The sequence below is a fragment of the Delphinus delphis genome, chromosome 3 (assembly GCF_949987515.2).
Source record: "Delphinus delphis chromosome 3, mDelDel1.2, whole genome shotgun sequence".
NCBI classification, from domain to species: domain Eukaryota; kingdom Metazoa; phylum Chordata; class Mammalia; order Artiodactyla; family Delphinidae; genus Delphinus; species Delphinus delphis.
This window is the reverse complement of record NC_082685.1, coordinates 64,429,437-64,452,173: the sequence shown is the minus strand read 5'-3', so window position 1 is coordinate 64,452,173 and position 22,737 is coordinate 64,429,437. Positions and strand designations below refer to the sequence as shown.

The 22,737-nt window shown below is 38.8% G+C and overlaps 2 protein-coding genes across 7 annotated transcripts in view; both read right to left on the bottom strand.

Moving 5' to 3' along the window:
* The window catches only part of RAPGEF6 (Rap guanine nucleotide exchange factor 6), a 218,324-nt gene extending 212,677 nt beyond the window's left edge, over positions 1-5,647 (bottom strand). For all 4 annotated transcript variants that reach the window (XM_060008898.1, XM_060008900.1, XM_060008899.1 and 1 more), the window contains exon 1: positions 5,341-5,647. In XM_060008898.1, coding sequence (XP_059864881.1) covers positions 5,341-5,409 — 69 coding nt within the window. In that variant the 5' untranslated portion in view covers positions 5,410-5,647. The remainder of the gene's footprint in view (positions 1-5,340) is intronic.
* Positions 5,648-11,785: 6,138 nt separating this feature from the next.
* Positions 11,786-22,737, bottom strand: part of FNIP1 (folliculin interacting protein 1) — a 133,495-nt gene continuing 122,543 nt past the window's right edge. For 2 of the 3 annotated variants that reach the window (XM_060008903.1, XM_060008904.1), the window contains 2 exons: positions 16,982-17,097; positions 11,786-14,558 (listed from right to left, as the gene is read on the bottom strand). In XM_060008903.1, coding sequence (XP_059864886.1) covers positions 14,480-14,558; positions 16,982-17,097 — 195 coding nt within the window. In that variant the 3' untranslated portion in view covers positions 11,786-14,479. The remainder of the gene's footprint in view (positions 14,559-16,981; positions 17,098-22,737) is intronic. The other variant, XM_060008905.1, reaches the window with a different exon arrangement.

Below are 22,737 nucleotides of genomic sequence, written 5' to 3'. Positions count from 1 at the left end.
GTCACCATTAGTGCCTTTGCTCCTGCTGCTCGCTGCCTGGAATGACCTCCCTTCTGGATATCATCCAGACAGCTATTCACGATATCTAAGCTTTAATTTAAGGCTCCTCCAAGAAGCCTGTCCTTTCCCCACTTGCAGTTGTAAAGTACCCTATCCATACCTTTGTCACTAGTAACCTTAACATTTTACTAATGTTTTCATGTCAGTCTCCTAAGTCACTGAGGAATAGGGACCATGTCCAATTTCTCTCTACTACCTTGGCTTTTAGTATTGTGCCTAACATATCATCTGTTAACTGAATGGATAAATTAATGTTATCATCTGCGTAAGGTAACCATACATCTCAATTTGCTGCAGACAGACCTTTAATCTGTTTTCCTGGTATAAATATTAACCCACCTCTTTTAATTCTCAAAAATGATCTGGATGATAACGTATATTGCTAAGCTATCTAGGCAGTGGGAAATAATTAAATTCTGAGCAAGAATAGAAGATGATCAGACCCGAGTATTAGAAAGATCACTCTAGCAATAATATGACAATAAATAAAAAGACTCAAGCAAAACATCAGGGGTGAAACGATAAAAGTGTGAACTAGTAGTACAGTTAGTACTGTACTGGGTAGTACAGCTGGATAGGAAGAGAGAGATTCAAGATGTAAAATCAAACAAGATTTAGTGACCAGTTAGATATAGAGAGGAAGACAGCAGGGGGAATCAAGAGTAAAAACACTAATTTCTGGATTGAGCAACTGGGGCAGTCACCAGCAGAATATTAAAGAGGAGGAATGATGATGGTTTCAATTTGAGACTAGTGATTGAAGAACCTGGAGGACAATTTACTGGTTAGATATATGAATCTGAAGCACATGGAAGGGGGTAACATGCGCTATACAGACCTAGGTGTCAGCCTATAAAAATTAACTGAAGTCACGGTGCAGAATGAGACCACCCAGGATGTACAAAATCAGCAATTCTAATGAACAGAAGTATTATCTTTTTAACATGAGGACTTTAAAAAATTCTAAATTTTGTTCTCTTTAACATATTTATTGATCATTTAATATGCACAAAACATGGTATTAAGCACTTAGAGACAGAAATATAAGAGAAATAAGGTGTTCACTCCGAGGTAAAAAAGAAAGATTACAGAGAAAGAATGGCACTGAGGGTTTCCCTGGTGGCGCAGTGGCTGAGAGTCCGCCTGCCAATGCAGGGGACACAGGTTCGTGCCCCGGTCCAGGAGGATCCCACATGCCGCGGAGCGGCTGGGCCCGTGAGCCATGGCCGCTGAGCCTGCGCGTCCGGAGCCTGTGCTCTGCGACGGGAGACGCCACAGCGGTGAGAGGCCCGCTTACTGCCAAAAAAAAAAAAAAAAAAAAAAAAAAAAAAGAATGGCAATGAATATGGACTGAGTTGAGAAAAAGCCAAATTCAAGGTCTCAGTTTTGACTGTGGCATCTTTAATTTTGGCATAACGACTCAAAATGAGTACCTTAACAGCTTTTCTTGCTTTAGAGCACTTAGCTTCCCCCAGAGTATTTAAGTCTAAAATTTTCCATTTAAAAAAAAAAAAGATCTTTGTAAGGTGGGAAAGGAAATCAGAGAACTAGCTCAGGAAAGATAATGTGCTGTGGAAGCTGAATCTACACAGTAGGAGAAATGGCCAGAAAAGTAAAAACTGTGTTAGAACACAGTTCTAAATGGCATACTTTACGAAAGTTTCCATTCTCAGTGTCTGGCTCACTAGGATTATGCTTGAGTTGATAGTTTCATGTAAGGAAAACAGATGGGTCAAAATAAAAGAACCATTAATTTTGTCCCAGAAACAAACAGAAGAGTTCTTTATTCATTAATTATATGATGCAAACATCTGATTACAAGATTATAAGACACTGATTCTTATCTATTTGTATATTTTTTATAATGCTTTGTACCCAGTACGTATTCAAGGAAAAATAAGCTGAATCAATGCTTTATCCCCTTCTATTACACACTTTATTGGCTTAGCTTCCAGGACAGCACCACTCTATCCTAGTTTTTCTTCTCCTGCACTGTTTGCTCCCATGCCTTCTCCTTTGCTGGTTTCTGCTCTTCTCCCCTGACCTTGTAGTGATCAAGTGCCCCAGGGCACTGTCTTTGGTCCTCTTCTATTCCCATGTACACTCACTACTTCGGTAATTTCATCTAGTCTCCTGACTTTCGACATTATCTGTAAGCTAATAACTATAAAATTTCTATTTCCAACCCAGTCTTCTCTTTAGAAATAATTATAAATTGTATACGCAACTCCTTACTTGACATTTCTAGCAGACATTTCAAATGTGACATATTCAAAACTGAATTTCTGATCCACTCCCCTCCCCAAAACTACTCCTCCTGCAGCTTTCCCAGTCTCTTTTTTTTTTTTTTTTTTTTGCGGTACGCGGGCCTCTCACTGCTGTGGCCTCTCCCGTTGCAGAACACAGGCTCCGGACGCACACCCTCAGCGGCCATGGCTCAAGGGCCCAGCCACACCGCGGCATGTGGGATCTTCCCGGATCGGGGCACGAACCCGGGTCCCCTGCATCAGCAGGCGGACTCTCAACCACTGCGCCACCAGGGAAGCCCTTCCCAGTCTCTTTGATGGCAGCTCAAACTCTCTTCAATGGTAACTCCAACACTCCAGTTATTCGGCCAAAAACCTTGAAATCATGTTCGATTTTTTTTCTTCCTCAAAGCACAATCTAATCCATTAGCAAATCCTGTGGGCTAAATCCTGTTTCCATAATTGACTACTACTCACCACCAGCATTACTATCACTTTACTCTGAGTTATGATCTCTTCCCTGCTTTAATGTGATAACCTCTAACTGATGTTCCTGTTTCTTTCTACCCTTGCTCCCACACAGTTTATTCTCAACCCAGCAAGCAGCCAGAGGATGCTTTAAAAACTAGGATAACATTGTTCCTCTGCTTCAAAACATTTTGGTGGAAAACAAAACCCTCTTTCACTCAAAGTAAAAGTCAAAGAATTTACAATTTAGAAAGTCCTGCATGATAAGCTCCATCCTACACCACCACTATCACCTCTCTGACTTCATCTCTTACCACTCTTCTCCAGTCACTCAGAGCTCCTTGCTATTCCTTGAATGCATCAGACACGTTCTCATCTTAGAACTTTTGCAATGACTATGACTACTTGGAAAGCTATTTCCCCATATATCCCCATGGCTAACTCTATCACATGAATCAGACTTTAATCAAAATTCATCTCAACCAGGACACCGACTACCTTAAATTGCACCCAGTCCTTGTCCCTTACTTCCAATTCCTTTATCCTGCTCTTTAACTAGCAATTATCAGCTAACATATTATGTAACATACTTGTTTATTATATTTATCTGCCTACTCCCCTCTCTCTTGTTAGAATGTAAACACCAATAGGGCATGCCTGTTTTGTTCACTGATACATCCTAGTGCACAAAATAGTGCCTTGAACTGGTAAGCTTTCAACAAATAATTGTTGAGTGAATATATTTATAATAGACCCTTAAGAGTCCACTAAAAAGAATAAGGATCTTCTGAAAGCAGGCATGACCCTATGAGAATTTCATCAAATTATTTATCACAAATAGCTCAACACTAGGATTCAATTTATCACTTCTTTATTGATACTTCTGTACCCCGAACAAATTCTACACTCATTCAAAAGCACTGCCAATGATGGGACATCCCTGGCAGTCCAGGAGTTAGGACTCCACGCTTTCACTGCCAAGGGCCCGGGTTCAATCCCTGGTGGGGGAACTAAGATCCCACAAGCCACGTGGTGTGGCAATCAATCAACCAATAAATCAATAAATAAAAGTTTAAAAAGCACTGCCAGTGATTCAAGCAGTTAACAAGTTATGCTGCTAGATGTCAGAGCTCCAGTCTGTGTACTGTGGGCAGCTGTTTAGCATTTCCTTAAACAACGCTGCTGTTCCAGTAAAACAAGATAAAGTACTTACACAGCACACACTGGCCACCATAACTTTGTGAACAGTTTAGAAATTTTCCTAAAGCTCAAAAATAAGCAATTTCAAAGTAGGTAATTCTGTTATTAAAGAAAATTAGGATCTTCCCATTAAAATGTGAATTTATCATAAGTAATACTTAAAAGTAAAACCTGCATTATACATTGTAAGCCTTGTATGATACTTTCTAATGATATTAAAACTATGGTAGAGTCACCTGTTCAAAGTGAATGTTTTCAATTAACTCACAATTAACTCACAATGACCTCAAGAATTATCAGAGGAAAATTAAGACACATGGGATTACAAATGCAGGTCTTAAAAAGAGGACTGTGGAAAGTGGTAGAATTTGCTTTGTTTCTATGCAAAGATCAGGATTTCCAATAACAAAGTCTGACCCAGCAGCTACAATTACAGCTTGACTAATATCATGTCACAAAAGGTCAGCCCAAATTACTGAGACTTACTATGCAAAACATTATTAATCTGAAAAACACAAAAGTGACTTAGGAAGAACTAACCAAAGTACTTCATTTTATATATTGCAATTACACACAAGACAATCCAACAATCCATTCACATTGTTGTTAGTTTTTGCTTTTTGGTTTAGGAAACATACCACTTATTATGGAAACTTATCCAAATCAAGGAAAACCTTCCCCCCCCCCCCGCCCCCAATTTAAGCCTCTATAGGGATTGCCAAGGTTAACAGGTTTCAGTTATTTGCCCGAACACCAGCCTTCAGCTCAAGTGAAAATCATTTAACTCAATACAGCAGGTTTTGGATCCAAGCACAAAATACTGTAACATTTCCCAGCGACACACAAAAAACTACCTCCCCAGAACTTATCTTCAGATAGGCATAATTCTCCACCAGAATTCATCATCTGACTGGATGCAAAGTTTTAAACTGATATTGAAAACTTTATCTTTCTTTAGGCAATTGAACAGCATTTCAAAGAACTTTAAGAGAAGTTATTTCTTAATAACACGGCTGTTATAGTTCACTTACAATTTTTCATAGTCTACCTATCTACGGGACAATCTCAGTCCGAGACCCACATTTTACTCTAAGAAAATACGATTTAGTAATGGTGCTTTTTTTATCGAAAACACTGCGAAGTCACCGGCAAGGACGGGTGTGCGGGGAAGGCGGCACAGCGAGCGGGAAAGACGGTCGTCACCCGCCCGCGACAAGGGCCCGTGTCAGGGCCGGGGACTCAGAGAACAGACACCTTGGCAGCAGGTGCGAGGCTCTGACAAGGGGACAGTTGCCGCAAGTTTCGGACCGACCGAGGGGTGCTGTCCGTTGGACAGCGGGAGGCGCGCCGGGCCAGCTGGCCTTACCTCGGGCGTCCGCTCGGGCGGCTTCTTCTTCAGCGCCTGCCTGGCTCCGGGGTCCACGGGTGAGTTCATGGTCGCGGCCCCAGCCCCCGTGCTCCCCAGCCTGCCCTTAGCAGCCCACGCGACAGCCCATTCACCCTAGGTAGGGGGGGATACACCCTTTTCCCCCTGCCCTGAAGAAGGGAGCTCCAGACTGCGGCGGGGACCCCGCTTAGGCAAACAAGCCTTCGCACGGCCCGCCCAGGGCCTCAGCCCACGCGCGACTGGCCAGAGAAGCCCACGCGGGGGCGGAGGAAAGGCGAGTGCGCGTGCGCAGCACGCGCAAGCGCACAAACGGACGCCTAAGGGCGTGACTCTGAAATGACGTAAAAACTGGGGCGGTGCAGTGAAGCCTCCTCCAACCCTTCTTCGTGAGATTTGAAGAAACGTCGCGAGACATCACCCAAGCCCGTCACGGGATCCGCCTCGGAGTTGGGGTTTCCGCCGCACCAGTTTCCGGTGGGGGGGGGGGGGCTGAAAACGCGCTGTGACCTACTGAACGAGAATAGCGTGTTGGGGATCGAACCCGTGCAGCAGGTGTTCTGGGTGGAGAGTTCTGTTTGTTCCAAAATCGGGAAGCTCGGGGCATGGCCAAGCCCGGGGCGGAGCTCCAGGTCTGCAACTCCGACACCGCTCCCTGGGAGAACGTGCGGAAGTCGAAGCGGCCATTCGGCAAACAAGGAAGTTCATAGCTTCTCTTCCCTGTCTTCTAATAAAACGAATCTGTTGTGGAAGGGGCCCGCCGAGAAGTACCTGCCTTGTCTAAGACGGACGCCCTGACATCAGGGCAGAGGAACCGAAGTTTCGTGGCCTTGAGCAGGGGTGGGCAGCCACCGTGCCTGCAGCCAGCTCAAGAGTTACTGCTGGTTTGCGAAGTCAGTCTAGACTACGTTCACGTAACCAATGCCCAGGACAGCCTTTCCTCCGCCCAACCCCTTCTCAGGCAACGGGCCTTAGGGTTGCCTGGCTCAGGAGTGACCGCTCTCTCACTACACTTTACATACTAGTCTGTTTCCCAACAGGCCGAATAAAGCAAATTAACATTTATTTACTAGTCCCTTGGTAAGAAAAACATCTCGACTACTCTCTGCGGCAGCCACACACCTGCAGAGGCTGTTTCTGCCTTAAGGTCACTAACAGAATTCCAGAATCCATCGTTCTAAACAGTCCTATGTCAGCGTACAGATAAGCCGTACAGGTTACACAGTTCCTTACTTTGGAGCCTCATAAGCATGTCCTTTCCACTGAATACATCTTAGTATTTCTTACAGCAATTGACATGGTTCCCTAAATAACTCGAAGGGATTTAAGATTATGACGTTATTCACATTAATTTTTAATGACATGGTAATAAGAAAATTATATTTTAGAGTAACAAAAGGGAAAGGAGAGTTCAGGCTGCAACATTCACCGTTTCAGGGACCTAGTAATGATGGCTGATGTTAATAAGGGTTTTGTTTTCCGTTGGTCATTAACCTTGCCCAAACTTGAAGTTTACAACATAATATTAGCACATTTCGTTTTTAAGTATAGGACAAAAGTCTTACCAGGGAAGTTATGACTCAGCCACTCTGGGAGGAAATTTTCAGTTGATCACAATTGTGACATTGTCACTTTCGTCATTTTTTTGTGTATAAACATATCCTCTCAAAAGTCTGCGTAAGATCACAAAAGTTATCCCTTCCATTTTTGAAGCATGTTTCCAAAGCCACATCAATATTTTGAAAAGAGGGAAAAGGCATTAAAGCATGATGACCACGAGCTTGGACTTTAGGGGCAAACATCTGTATTTGTCTTTAATAGGCCATTTCTAGTTAAATGACTTAGTTATTTGATATTTCTAAACTTCAGTTTCCTTAACCGTAAAATGGGAATAGTAAAAGACCTATTGCTTTGGAATTCTCTTAAGATTACATGAGATAATTTATGTGAAGCATTTAGGATGTTGCCTGCACAATCCAGGCACTCTTTACTATTTCTATTACTTTACCTCTAGGAAGTGATTTCTCTAAAGCATACATTCAAATTTGAAGAATTGGATAGGTTTTTCCTTTACTGCTTTTTTTTTATTAGAACTATTAAGAATCACATTTAAGTATTCATGAAGATGTGGAGCAACAGGAACTCTCACAAACTGCCAGTTAAGTGTCTATTGGGAAACCAGTTAGAAAAAAAAGAAGTATCTCGTAAAGCTGAAACTAGCAAGCCCACTCCTTGATATATGTCCTAAAGAATACCCAGAAAAGATGAACAAAAATGGGCACTGTTCATATTAGCCAAAAATTGGAAATAACCGAATTGTCCATCAACTATAGAATGGGTAAATTGCTGTATATTCATTCAGTGAAATACCACCTACATAGCACATGAATGAATCTCCAACATAATGTTGATAGATAAAAAGCAAAACAAAATATGGGGTATAATTACACAAAGTTCAAACAAGCAAAACTAAAGTATATCACTTAGGGATGCATACACAAAACTATTAAAAGAGAGCAAGGAAATGTTCACGAAAATCATGTTGGAATTTACAAAAATGAGAAGGGAGAGTATTACGATCAGGATAGGGCACATGGAGGAGGGGTGGAGATCCTGAATTACTGAAAATGATTTACTTCTTGACCTAAGTGATGGTTACATTAGTGTACATTTATTAATTTTATATAATACTTGACAAGAAAAAATTAAGTCTATAAAAGTAACATTAATATAGACCTTATAAGACAGCAACAGTAAAAACAGTATATTAATATCCACAGTAACTATACACACCTAAATTTAAACGTATTTTCAAAATCTATCTTGTCCTTTCCTATCCTGTATTGTGCTTTGGTATGCTGAAAAAAGTGAGGAGACAGTGAGAGCTCTAATAGCTATTTTCAGAGAAAAGCCAACCTCTACGATAGGATTCACCAACATTAACATGTATCTGAAACAAAAAAGTAATGGTTCTGAATGCAAGTAATTTACTAAATTATAGGAAAACAAAAAGATGGTTAAGTCTTTAAAAAAAAAAAGTAGCTTAACTACTTACCCTACCTTAATTTTTGTCATTATACTTACCACAACCTGACAGCATAATATCTTTGTCTATCTCCTCCACCAGCAGGAAATATGTAAACTTCATGAGAAAGTGTGTGTTATTTACTGACTTATACCTGGCACCCAGACCCGTGCCCAGCACATAACAGGTGCTCAATCAATATCTGCTAAATGAACAAATTGATCTATCTAAGGACTAAGTGATTAAGAGGGGATTTTGCTTTTAAAAAGATAGACACTTGATTGCTTTCCAATGGCAAAGAAAGATATCTGGCTAGACAACTGTTCTATTATGCAAAACTGAATACTTATTAGGCACACACAATCATATGGCCATCTTTGCAGAACAACAGCAAACCATCAAAAGACTGAAGTTAAGAGCACTGGTTTTAATAGCACCTAGAATGGAGTAAGGAATTCAGATTTGGGGTATGCTGGGAAACTGAGTCACTACTAGTTGAAAACTAAGAGCACTTGCTGGCCCAATTTCTATCACTGAATAAGAATCTTTGAGGGTGGGGTCTAGGAATTAATACTTTCCAAACACTATCTAGGTGTTCCTAATATGCAACCAGGTTTGAAAACTACTTTAAACTAACTCAGGTTTTGGACTGGTCTGACCCATCTTAATTCCAACACAGTGAAGGGTATTGACTTGTGAGTGATGAAGCAAATGTATGACACAAAAGTGGCATCACAAGTTTCTTGAGGAAATAATATCTTCTTTATATTTACACAACAACACTTCAACAAGGTTATTCCCTTTGAGACAATTTAGGTAACACTGCTTTTATCAATAATTTTACTTTGACTGTTGAGGTGAATATAAAGACATGTTTTGGGACTGTCCTGTTACAATGGTCACTTGGAAAGGAAGGAATCTCCAACCTCTTCAACTTAATACTCTCCTTAAATACAGTTATACCTAGGGGAGGTCTAATCAGATAGTGCTAACCTGGGCAGAGAGCTGTATGCAACCTGATGAAGGGATAGGTCTAGGCTCATACTTTTACGAAAAGGAGAGTCCCTTTTAAAGGAAACGTTATAAGGGGACCAAATCCTGGGGTGTTGGCAAGAAAGAAGCCCCTGACCCGAGCATATGCTTTAAGACCAGAAGTTCTCCTGAAAAAATAATGGATGGAAATTTCATCCATTTAAAAATCTCTTGCTAAAAATTTCTTTTAAAAAATTTAAAAGAAAATTCTTTACAACTCTCTTTTGGATTGCCTGTATTTTCTTTTCTTTAGGGAAGTTTCAAATCTTAACTCTACAGCAAACATGGCCAAGTCTACAGTCTGCACTATAAAGCAAGGACAAGAAGCATTACAGTCTCCAACTTCCCCCTTTCCTATCTGCCTAAGTCCTTCTCACTCAGAGTTACAATTCCCCAGCCCCCAGTGCACCTTCAGCTCATGTTTGGTCCCACTTGCCACCCGACCCCTACACCTCCTACAATGGCAAAGACAAACAAAGAAATCTCAGGTATCTTTACAACACATCTGTCACCACATCCTAGTTGGAAACATTCTGTTCTGAGACAGGAAAGAGTATATGACCTCAGATTAAATTCTCTGTATTTCAGTTTCTCATTAGCAGAATCTATGCTTCTCAGAAATGTTGCAAGATTTCTTTAAATTTTTATCAGAGAACAGCACATATAAACACAGGTAATTATAAACCTCTAAACTATCTGATAAATGCTTCCCAAATACTTGATACTTCCTTTCTGCTTTAAAACAGTGCACTTAGTCTCTTCAGTCAAATGTAAGAGTGATAAATGTAAAATAATATAAAAACAGGCACTGCAAAAAGCCCCTGGCCTAATCCTGCCGCCTGGCGTAACTCTGCCCAAATCAACCCAACCTGAGTAAGGCAGCTTCCCAACAGCCTACTCAGGGTTGAATCACTGCTGCAGAGCAGGCGCTAAGGACTGATGGAAGAGGTGACTTCCCTACAATGCAGATGAAGACGACAGACTTGCTCAGAGGGACATGCAAATCCATGAACAGAACAGGATTAGAATCCAAACCAACAGGCCAATTTTTTGTTTAATTTTAAAGTCAGGGGCTTCCCTGGTGGCGCAGTGGTTAAGAATCTGCCTGCCAATGCAGGGGACACGGGTTCAAGCCCTGGTCTGGGAAGATCCCACGTGCCGCGGAGCAACTAAGCCCGTGCACCACAGCTACTGAGCCTGCACTCTAGAGCCTGTGAGCCACAACTACTGAGCCCATGTGCTACAACTACTGAAGCCCGCACACCTAGAGCCTGTGCTCCACACAAGAGAAGCTACTTCTCATTGCCTTCTCAAGGCAATGAGAAGCCCGTGCACCTCAACGAAGAGAAGCCCCTACTTGCTGCAACTAGAGATAGCCCATGCGCATCAACAAAGACCCAATGCAGCCAAAAATAAATGAATAAAATAATAAAGTCAGTAGTAATTTTAATTAGAAACAATGTTCTTGACAAGTTTACATGGCTTCTTCTAGTTTTAAATGATTGATATTCAGTTTGTTTTCACAAAAGCACTTAAAGAAAATTTCAATTTGTCATCGTGAAGATTAGGTCAAATGTAAGAATATACCATATTTTTTTGGTTACTACACTTTAACTCAAAAGAATATATGTTAGGACTTCCCTGGTGGCGCAATGGTTAAGAATCCGCCTGTCAATGCAGGGGACACGGGTTTGAGCCCTGGTCCAGGAAGATCCCACAGGCTGTGGAGCAACTAAGCCTGTGCATTGCAACTACTGAGCCTGCACTCTAGAGCCTGCAAGCCACAACTACTGAGCCCACATGCTGCGACTACTGAAGCCCGCGCACTCTAGGGCCTGTGTGCTACAACTACTAAGCCCGTGTGCTGCAACTACTGAAGCCCGCGCCTAGAACCCATGCTCCACAACAAGAGAAGCTACCGCAATGAGAAGCCCGTGCACTGCAACGAAGAGTAGCCTCTCTCACTGCAACTAAAGAAAGTCCGCACACAGCAACAGACCCAATGCAGCCAAAAATAAAAAAATAAAGAATAAATGTTAAATTTCCCCCAAAATAAAATAGATAGGAGCTGTACAGCAAAGGCTGGACAGATTACCTAGCAACCATAGCACCCCAAAATTACTGAGCATTTGGAGTGTGCCAAGCATTGAGATAAATTCTTGACATTCCTTATTTCATTTGACTCTCACAATCTCATAAAGTAGATTCTACTAAGTTACCAATTCAGAAATTTAGGATTAGAGAAGGACATTATGAACAAGGTCACATGCCTAGAAGTGTCACATTTGGGAAAACAATCCAGGTGGGCCGGCACCAGAATCCATGTTACATATACCTTATTAAATGTGAAAGAAAGAACAACATCATCCATCAAATTGACATGTGTATTTATTGCACAAATATCCCCTAGAACTGGGAGGTTATTATAATACAGGCGTACATTTGAGAAATGTATACAGAACAAGAAACAAGTATTTACATTTTACATCTCCCACCATCTAAATAACTTAAAGCATAATAATCTCATAAGACATCTACCAGAAGTAGGCATTGTGTAAAATCTGTTTCTTTTTAAAGTGATCATCCCCAGTGTATGCCAATTGCAACAAAATGAAATCTGTGCTAGTATGTTTATTGCACTTAACATTTTCAAACTCAAAATTAAGACATATTAATAAAAGCCAGGAATATTTAAAATCAAACCAATTAGTTTATATACAGGAAAAATTAGTTTTAAATCTATAATGTAAAAGATCCCTTTTTCATCTCCTGTTGCAACAAATAGGTTTTTAAAATGTGTAACATATATCTATCTGTACCGTAAGAAGTTGAAAAAAATTATTTTGAACAGGCCAAAAATTCTTTTCACATTCATCATAATGATCACACTTTAAAGAAGTAGCAGCTCATTCCTTGGGCTTTGTGTAATGCAAGAATGACTATGACGAAGGAGCAGAAATTACAGAAGAATTACAAATTATAAAACTCAGGAATCCTATAAGGATTGATGATTCTATAAGAAACTATAGGCCTTTTCCTTTCAAGCAAAGCTTAGTTTTAAGAATTACAGTAGCATGAGCCATCCATTTATTGAAGACTAGATTTCCTAAATGGTAATTTATTAGAGATTTCAAATAGATAGGACTGTGAATAGTTCAATGATTAATTTAAACAATAACACACATAAAAAAGACACTGTCTACCTGCTACATATTCTGAACTACAATTAAAAATAAAAATGTACAGTGGCCACATATGATCTTTTCTATATTCTGAATTCTGCTAAAGAGATTCATTCATAAAATTCCAAACAACAGATGAGAGAAGAACTTCATTAATGAATAAACTAAAAAAATTAAGCTAACGAAAATATATCCATAAACACCCTTTGACAGCAAGTCATCCATGGAAGACTCTGGTACTAACTGGGACCAGCTGATAGGACACAGGGGCCAAAGCAATTGCAAGCACACCAATTTCAGGTTTACATTCCATTAAAATAACCATTTCTTCTTAGTCTAGCTGGAGATTAGAGTAAGACAAAATGTGACCCAATGCTATAAATTCAAGGTCAAAGACTAAATAAACCACAGAAATCTTCCTTAATTATTGAAAACTTAAATAGCAAGAATAGATGCATTATAGACAAAATGTACCTAGAAACAGAATGAGCAAGTGGTTTTCTGTTTTAAGCTAATCAACTAATTATGATGAAAATAGTTCATGAAAGCAGAAACCAGCTTCACTTCTAGCATTAAAAGCATCTTAGACCAGATAAGTAAAGGATAAACTATAATGTAGTATTTCAAGTAAACTGAGGTAGTAGAGCATAATGAAAACTTTATCTACCCATCTTTCTATTTACATTACTTACAAGAGTTTGGTTCCATATTAGCCTTTCTCACAAGCAACACTCTACAATATATACAAAAACAATAACAACTGAAAAGTTGAAATCTTTGAAAAAAGTTAGCTTTTGGAAGAGAGGAGCTATTAGAGAAAAAAAAATCTTAAGAGTTAATGAGTTCTTTTAGTGTAAACTGAATATTATGAAGCAGTGAAACAAATATTCAGTTCCTATGGGTTCAAGAAGGGCTGATACCGAAACCAAGGGCCTCGGCTACCTGAGCACTTTTAAAGAAAATAGTATTATTTCTGCCAATGCTTTGGTGCAATTTTTAATCCTAATTTTAATTTATTAAATTAAATGCAAATATGTAAATATTAACATTTATAAGAATTAGCTTATACTTATAAACAAAACAAATGGTATAAAGTAGTATTCTTATTTTGGGAATCTACATTCCTCAGCCTTAAAAAAAGATTGGCTTTACTTATATTTTAGGGTGTGTGAAACAGAAAAATCACCAGAAAGTAATATTTCAACATTATATACAATTAATCCTAGTTGAAAATATATTTTTTAAAAAGGCATGTTTACCAATCTTGTATTTCTACCTCTGCTTTTTTAAAAAATAGATACATATGTACACTTGGATGGATAACATAACACAGATTTATACGCTTTATTCTGAGTTTATTCTAATTAACAAGCTGTTTAAAATACTCTGAGAAATACCCAGAAATCAGCTATTTTGAATTGAAAAACAAAAAAACACAAAGTTTCATAGATCTTTGTACCTTAGAAATAAAGAATTAAAACTAATGAAATGACTCTTTCTGAGCCATTTAATCATGAGATATCCATTCCTCCTACTTATGGGTTGTGGCAAGACTGTAGTGATCATAATGAAATTCCTCAATGTTATTCATTTTGTAGAAACGTCGAAGTTACACTTTGGCTTCTTCAAATGGTTTCCCCCCAAATGCTGTTTTTAGTTTCACTTGGTTAAAAGTCTGCCACCATCCAGAAGTCCAGTCAAAATGAAAAAGCCATCCAGTGATGACACAATATGCACTGCAATGCAGAATACCCACCCAGGTGACTGACTCATTCAGATGAAGGTCTGACAGAGAAAAAAAATTGCCATAAATGCATGTTGTGACTGCTTCCTTGGTTTCTACTTAACTTTCCACCAAAGTTCATTTCCAACAGCCTTTCTGTTAAAGTAGTATCTGAGCAACATATGGAGAGTGAGTGCTTGCTACAGCAGCCAGAAGAGGAAGATCACTGGATTCAATCCTGAAATTAAAAAAAAAAAAAATCTCAGTTCAGGTTTATTCCTACAGGCAATGACTGCTATCTATAAAGTCACTATACATCTCCACTCAAGGAGCTTGGCCACCCTGGCCAAAAGGAAAAGGGTAAGAGAACTGAAGATAATGAAAATTAGAAATTTTTCAGTAAGTAAAAACCATAACTAAAGATTTTTAAAACAGAAAGCCTCTGAAACCCAACAGTAACAAAGTCACGAATGCAAGAAACCATCTCACTGATGTGCTGATGGACCATGCATCAGGGCAAGGGATAATGTCTAAGAAATACTATATAGGGACTTCACTGGTGGCGCAGTGGTTAAGAAGCCACCTGCCAATGCAGGGGACACAGGTTCGAGCCGTGGTCCAGGAAGATCCCACATACCGCGGAGCAACTAAGCCTGTGCGCCACAACTACTGAGCCCACGTGACACAACTACTGAAGCCTGTGTGCCTAGAGCCTGTGCTCCGCAACAAAGAGAAGCCACCGTAATGAGAAGCCTGCTCACCACAACGAAGAGTAGCCCCCGCTTGCTAAAACTAGAGAAAGCCCACGCCCAGCAACGAAGACCCAACGCAGCCAAAAATAAATAAATAAATTTATTTTTTTAAAAAAGAAATATTATATAGTATAATAACAGAATAATAGTGTGCAGCCATATTGTTTTGGATACAAATGTTTCTATAATAAGATTTACTGGGAAGACATAATGGAAGCCTCTTAAAAATACAACCTACCACAAATAACTTATACGAAAAGAAAAATGGCCAATAAATATCAAAATAAGTTATGCAGACACACTCCTCATTAGAGAATAAACCTGAATAAAATCAGATTTCATTTTTCAGCTAGTAGCTTGGCGAAGATTAAAAAGTTTGGTAATAAATAGCAGTAAGAAGAGTGTGCTTCCCACTGTTCGTGAAAATTTATTCTGGTACTTTCTGGATAGCATTTACTATTACTATCAAAATACCAACAATTTAATCACATATGGCCTTTAATTCAAAAATTCTACATCAAAGAATTTATCCTATAAACCTCAAAGGTTTATATTTATTCCAGCATTGATTTGTAACAGCAAAACACTGAAAATAAATTCCACCATATAATGGAATGCATTACAGCCATTAAAAATGATATAGATCAGTATGTGTGGTATGTGCTTAAATGAACGAACATTCAAGATACATTAAAAGGCAAGCTGCACCAAGATATACAGAGTACAAATTAATTTATATTTTTAACCCTACACATTTAAAAATTCTGTAAGAAGAAACAATCCATTAACTGTGCTTGACTGAGGATTGGAAGTTGAGGAAAAGACTTACTTTTCACTTTATGCCAAAATGCACTGAAACTTTCATTATATGTACATTACTTTACAAATTAGTTTAAATTTTCTAAAAATAAAGGCATTACATGCAGAGAATCATCTATTTCCAATCTGGATAATAAGCAATAACATTAATGAATGAATTTAATTTGGTTTCAGACATATAGTAGCAACTCGATGTTGGCTCTTTCCCCCTTCATAAAAGCTCAAATTAGACAAATTCTAGCTTGTTTTAATTTATTCAACCAGCATTTCAAGAAATAATTTTCACATACACACACACAAAGTGGACATAGAACACAGGGAAAGTGACTACAGAACATAATGAAAGGGGCTATACTATGCCTCTCGCCAATTTCCTGTTTGTCCTTCAGTTAGCATTTTAGATAATTAGCTTCTTCCCAGGAATAACTTCAGAGTATAAAGACATAATATATAGATAATGGGGAAGGAGTAATAATATGTAGATAATATACCATCATCCATAGAGTGCCATTACTTCAATCAGATCATCTGGAAGGCCGGGCAGATGCTGGGAATGATGAGTTTACAACATATTTAATAAATAAAAACGAATACTTACTTATTTTTTTCTAATGCAAAAATTTAGACTTTAATTCCTTTTTATTTGACTATATTCTCAACCTACTGTAATTGCACAAGAGAAAGTGCATTTCAGATCAGTGTAGGACAGGGTTCTGCTTTTATACTGTATACAACAGGGGTCCCCAACCCACAGGCCGTGGACTGGTACTAGTCTGTAGCCTGTTAGGAACCAGGCCACACATCAGGAAGTGACCGGCGGGCAAGCGAGCAAAGCTTCATCAGCCGCTCCCCATCATTCGCATTACTGCCTAAGCCATTCTCCACACCCCGTTGGTGGAAATGGAAACCGATCCCTGGAGCCAAATAGGTTGGGGACCGCTGGTATAGAACAACCCAGCTGATAACAGTATACAGCTTCTAACAAGACAAAAAACTTAAAAAGAAAAAAGGCAATTCTGAGGAATATTCCTTGCCTAAATAAACACAGTGAAACGAGAAAGCAAAGCCGGAAAAGGAATCAGGAACATACCCTAAAACCACTCCCAGCTCCTTGACATGAACACGCATCTGCCCCCTCAGGTACTCAGACAGCATTTTGCTCTTGAAGTATAGCTCCTGTAACCGGTCTTCAAGATGCATTACACACTGCAGTTACGAGGGAAACAAGAATCAAGTCAGAAAATGGACAGCTCTTAAGTAATGCAAATTCCAAAGCATCATGTTTTGACAATTCTATTTAGTTATTCCAACATAAACTAAAATTTGGAGCACGTTTTTATTTTTTGAATTTTATTTTACTTTTTATATAGCAGGTTCTTATTAGTTATCCATTTTATACATATTAGTGTATATATGTCAGTACCAGTCTACCAATTCATCCCACCACCCGCACAACCCCGCCGCTACATCAATGTACATTCCCACCAACAATGCCAGAGGGTTCCTCCTCTCCACACCCTCTCGAGCATTTGTTGTTTGTAGATTATATGATGATGCCCAATCTAAATGGTGTGAGGTGATACCTCATTGTAGTTTTGATTTGCATTTCCCTAATAATTAGTGATGTTCAGCAGCTTTTCATGTGCTTCTTGGCCTTCTTGGGAGAAATGTCTATTTAGGGGGTTCTCTTTTCATCGTTTGTAGTTTCTTTTGCTGTGGAAAAGCTTTTAATCTTAATTAAGTCCCATATGTTTATTTTTGTTTTCATTTCTTTTTTTTTTTTTTTTTTTTTGTGGTACATGGGCCTCTCACTGTTGTGGCCTCTCCCTCTGTGGAGCACAGGCTCCGGAGGCACAGGCTCAGTGGCCATGGCTCACGGGCCCAGCCGTTCCGCGGCATGTGGGATCCTCCCGGACCAGGGCATGAAACTGTGTCCCCTGCAGCGGCAGGGAGACTCTCAACCACTGCACCACCAGGGAAGCCCTGTTTTCATTTCTTACTCTAGGAGGTGGGTCAAAAAAGATCTTGCTGTGGTTTATGTCAAAGAGTGTTGTTCCTATGTTTTCCTCTAAGAGTTGTATAGTGTCTGGTCTTACATTTAGGTCTCAAATCCATTTTGACTTTATTTTTGTGTATGGTGCTAGGGAGTGTTCTAATTTCATTCTTTTACATGTAGCTGTCCAGTTCTCCCAGTACCACTTACTGAAGAGACTGTCTTTTCTCCATTGTATATCCCTGTCTCCTTTGTCATAGATTAGTTGACCATAGGTGCATGGGTTTATCTCTGGACTTTCTATCCAGTTTCTTGGATCTATATTTCTGTTTTTGTGCCAGTACCATACTGTCTTGATTACTGTAGCTTTGTAGTACAGTCTGAAGTCTGGAAGCCTGATTCCTCCAGCTCCGTTTTTTTCCCTCAAGACTGCTTCGACTATTCGGGGTCTCTTGTGTCTCCACACAAATTTTAAGATTTTTTGCTTAGTTCTATAAAAAATGCCATTGGTAATCTGATAGGGATTGCACTGAATCTGTAGATTGCTTTGGGTAGTACAGTCATTTTCATAATATTGATTCTTCCAGTCCAAGAACATGGTATATATCTCCATCTGTTTGTATCATCTTTAATTTCTCTCATCAGTGTCTTATACTTTTCTGCATACAAGTCTTTTGTCTCCCTAGGTAGGTTTATTCCTAGGTATTTTATTATTTTTGTTGCAATGGTAAATGGGAGTGTTTCCTTAATTTCTCTTTCAGATTTTTCATCACTAGTGTATGGGAATGCAAGAGATTTCTGTGCATTAATTTTGTATCCTGCAACTTTACCAAATTCATTGATTACCTCTAGTAGTTTTCTGGTGGCATCTTTAGGATTCTTTATGTATAGTATCATGTCATCTGCAGTGTCAGTTTTACTTCTTCTTTTCCAATTTGTATTCTTTTTATTTCTTTTTCTTCTCTGATTGCGGTGGCTAGCACTTCCAAAACTATGTTGAAAAACAGTGGTGAGAGTGGACATCCTTCTCTTGTTCCTGATCTTAGAGGAAATGCTTTGAGGTTTTCACCGTTGAGAATGATGTTTGCTGTGGGTTTGTCGTACATGGCCCTTATTATGTTGAGGTAGCTTCCCTCTATGCTCACTTTCTGGAGAGTTTTTGTCATAAATGGGTGTTGAATTTTGTCAAAAGCTTTTCCTGCATCTATGGAGATGATCATATGGTTTGACCATATTCTTCAATTTGTTAATATGGTGTATCACATTGATTATTTGCGTATATTGGAGAATCATTACATTCCTGGGATAAATCCCACTTCCTCATGGTATATGATCCTTTTAATGTGTTGTTGGATTCTGCTTGCTAGTATTTTGTTGAGGATTTTTGCATCTATATTCATCAGTGATATTGGTCTGTAATTTTTTTTTGTAGTATCTTTGTCTGGTTTTGGTGTCCTCATAGAATGAGTTTGGGAGTGTTCCTTCCTCCACAATTTTTTGGAAGAGTTTGAGAAAGATGGGTGTTAGCTCTTCTCCAAATGTTTGCTAGAATTCAGCTGTGAAGCCATCTGGTACTGGACTTTTGTTTCTTAGAAGATTTTTTTTTTTTTTTTTTTTTTTTTTTTTTTTTGCGGTACGCGGGCCTCTCACTGTTGTGGCCTCTCCCGTTGCGGAGCACAGGCTCCGGACGCACAGGCTCAGCGGCCATGGCTCACGGGCCCAGCCGCTCCGCGGCACGTGGGATCCTCCCGGACCGGGGCACGAGCCCGTGTCCCCTGCATCGGCAGGCGGACTCTCAACCACTGCGCCACCAGGGAAGCCCTCTTAGAAGATTTTTAATCACAGTTTCAATTTCGTTACTTGTGATTGGTCTGTTCATATTTTCTATTTCTTCCTGGTTCAGTCTTGGTAAGTTATATCTTTCTAAGAATTTGTCCATTTCTTCCAGGTTGTCCATTGCATTGGTAAAGAGTTGCTTGTAGTAGTGTCTTAGGATGCTTTGTATTTCTGCGCTGTCTGCTGTAACTTCTCCTTTTCATTTCTAATTTTATTGATTTGAGTCCTCTCCCTCTTTTTCTTGATGAGTCTGGCTAATGGTTTTTCAATTTTGTTTATCTTCTCAAAGAACCAGCTTTTAGTTTTATTGATCTTTGCTACTGTTTTCTTTGTTTCTATTTCATTTATTTCTGCTCTAATCTTTATCATTTCTTTCCTTCTACTAACTTTGGGTTTTGCTTGTTCTTCTCTACTTCTTTTAGGTGTAAGGTTAGATTGTTTATTTGAGATTTTTCTTGTTTCTTGAGGTAGGCTTGTATAGCTATAAACTTCCATCTTGTAACTGCTTTTGCTGCATCCCATAGGTTTTGGATCGTCATGTTTTCATTGTCATTTGTCTCTAGGTATTTTTTGATTTCCTCTTTGATTTCTTCAGCGATCGCTTGGTTATTTAGTAACATATTGTTTAGCCTTCAAGTGTTTGTGTTTTTTATGTTTTTTTCCCTGTAACTGATTTCTAATCTCATAGCATTGTGGTCAGAATAGATGCTTGATATGATTTCAATTTTCTTAAATTTACTGAGGCTTGATTTGTGACCCAAGATGCGATCTATCCTGGATGATGTTCCATGTGCACTTGAGAAGAAAGTGTATTCTGTTGTTTCTAGATGGAATGTCCTATAAATACCAATTAAATCTGATCTATTGTGTCATTTAAAGCTTGTGTTTCCTTATTAATTTTGTTTGGATGATCTGTCCATTGGTGTAAGTGATGTGTTAAAGTCCCCCGTTATTACTGTGTTACTGTCAATTTCCTCTTTTATAGCTGTTAGCAGTTGCCTTATGTATTGAGGTGCTTCTATGTTGGGTGCATATATATTCATAATTGTTATATCTTCTTCCTAGATTGATCCCTTGATCATCATGTAGGGTCCTTCCTTGTCTCTTATAACATTCTTTAAAGTCTATTTTATCTGAGTATTGCTACTCCAGCTTTCTTTTGATTTCCATTTGCATGGAATATCTTTTTCCATCCCCTCATTTTCAGTCTGTATGTGTCCTAGGTCTGAAGTGGGTCCCTTGTAGACAGCATACATATGGGTCTTGTTTTTGTATCCATTCAGCGAGCCTGTGTCTTTTAGTTGGAGCATTTAATACATTCACGTTTAAGGTAATTGTTGATATGTATGTTCCTACTACCATTTTCTTAATTGTTTTGGGTTTGTTTTTGTAGGTCCTTTTCTTCTCTTGCGTTTCCCACTTAGAGAAGTTCCTTTAGCATTTGTTGTAGAGCTGGTTTGGTGGTGCTGAATTCTCTTAGCTTTTGCTTTTCTGTAAAGCTTTTGATTTCTCCATCGAATCTGAATGAGATTATTGCTGGGTAGAGTAATCTTGGTTGTAGGTTCGTCCTTTCATCACTTTAAACATGTCATGCCACTCCCTTCTGGCTTGTAGAGTTTCTGCTGAGAAATCAGCTCTTAACCTTATGGGAGATCCCTTGTATGTTATTTGTCGTTTTCCCCTTGTTGCTTTCAATAATTTTTCTTAGTCTTTAATTTTTCCCAATTTCATTACTATGTGTCTTGGTGTGTTTCTCCTTGGGTTTATCTTGTGTGGAACTCTCTGAGCTTCCTGGACTTGGGTGGCTATTTCCTTTACCACGTTAGGGAAGTTTTCGACTATAATCTCTTCAAATATTTCCTCGGGTCCTTTCTCTCTCTCTTCTCCTTCTGGGACCCCTATAATGCGAATGTTGTTGTGTCTAATGTTGTCCCAGAGGTCTCTTAGGCTGTCTTTTCTTTTCATTCTTTTTTCTTTATTCTGTTCTGCAGCAGTAAATTCCACCATTCTGTCTTCCAGGTCAATTATCAGTGCTTCTGCCTCAGTTATTCTGTTATTAATTCCTTGTAGTGTATTTTTCATTTCAGTTATTGTATTGTTCATCTCTGTTTGTTTTTTAATTCTTCTAGGTCTTTGTTAAACATTTCTTGCATCTTCTAGATCTTTGCCTCCATTCTTTTTCCGAGGTCCTGGATCATCTTCACTATCATTATTCTGAACTCTTTTTCCGGGAGGTGGTCTATCTCCACTTCATTTAGTTGTTTTTCTGGGGTTTTATCTTGTTCCTTCATCTGGTACATAGCCCTCTGACTTTTCATCTTGTCTATCTTTCTGTGAATGTGGTTTTTGCTCCACAGGCTGCAGGATTGTAGTTCTTCTTGCTTCTGCTGTCTGCCCTCTGGAGCACATTTTTAAAGCATGCAATCTTAGCTAAAGGAGTGTAAACCTTCTCTAGCTCATATCAAAGATTTAGAGTCTACAGTTATTTTTGTACCGTGGTAAATTACACATAATATAAAATTTACCATTTTACATATAAAAGTTACCATTTTAAATACTTAAGTGTTCAACTGAGAGGCATTATGTACATTCAAAATGTTGTGCAAGTATCACCACTACCCATATCCAGAACTTAAAAAAATATGTTTTTATTCCAAATTTGATAAATAAAACACTCAAATTAATACATTACAAATGTATTTAAATTAGAAAGGCTGCATTCTCCTGTGAAGAGCAAAAGAAAAAAACTTTGCAACAGCTCACAGAGAGTGCTCTATAGGCCTTACTAGAAATGTTTCTAAGCTGGAATATTAAAAACTAAAACATATACATTTTTTTTATTGTCAATTAACTTGATCAATTCACTAATAGGTGATTTTTCATGTGAATGGATGATATATATGTATGAGGAAAAAGGCATGAGGTGCAGGTGCTAAAACACTAAATTCTTGCAGAGTATTTCTTCCCAATGGAAACCAGCTGCTGTTAAAGCTTCCAAGAAAAACACATTTTGTTTT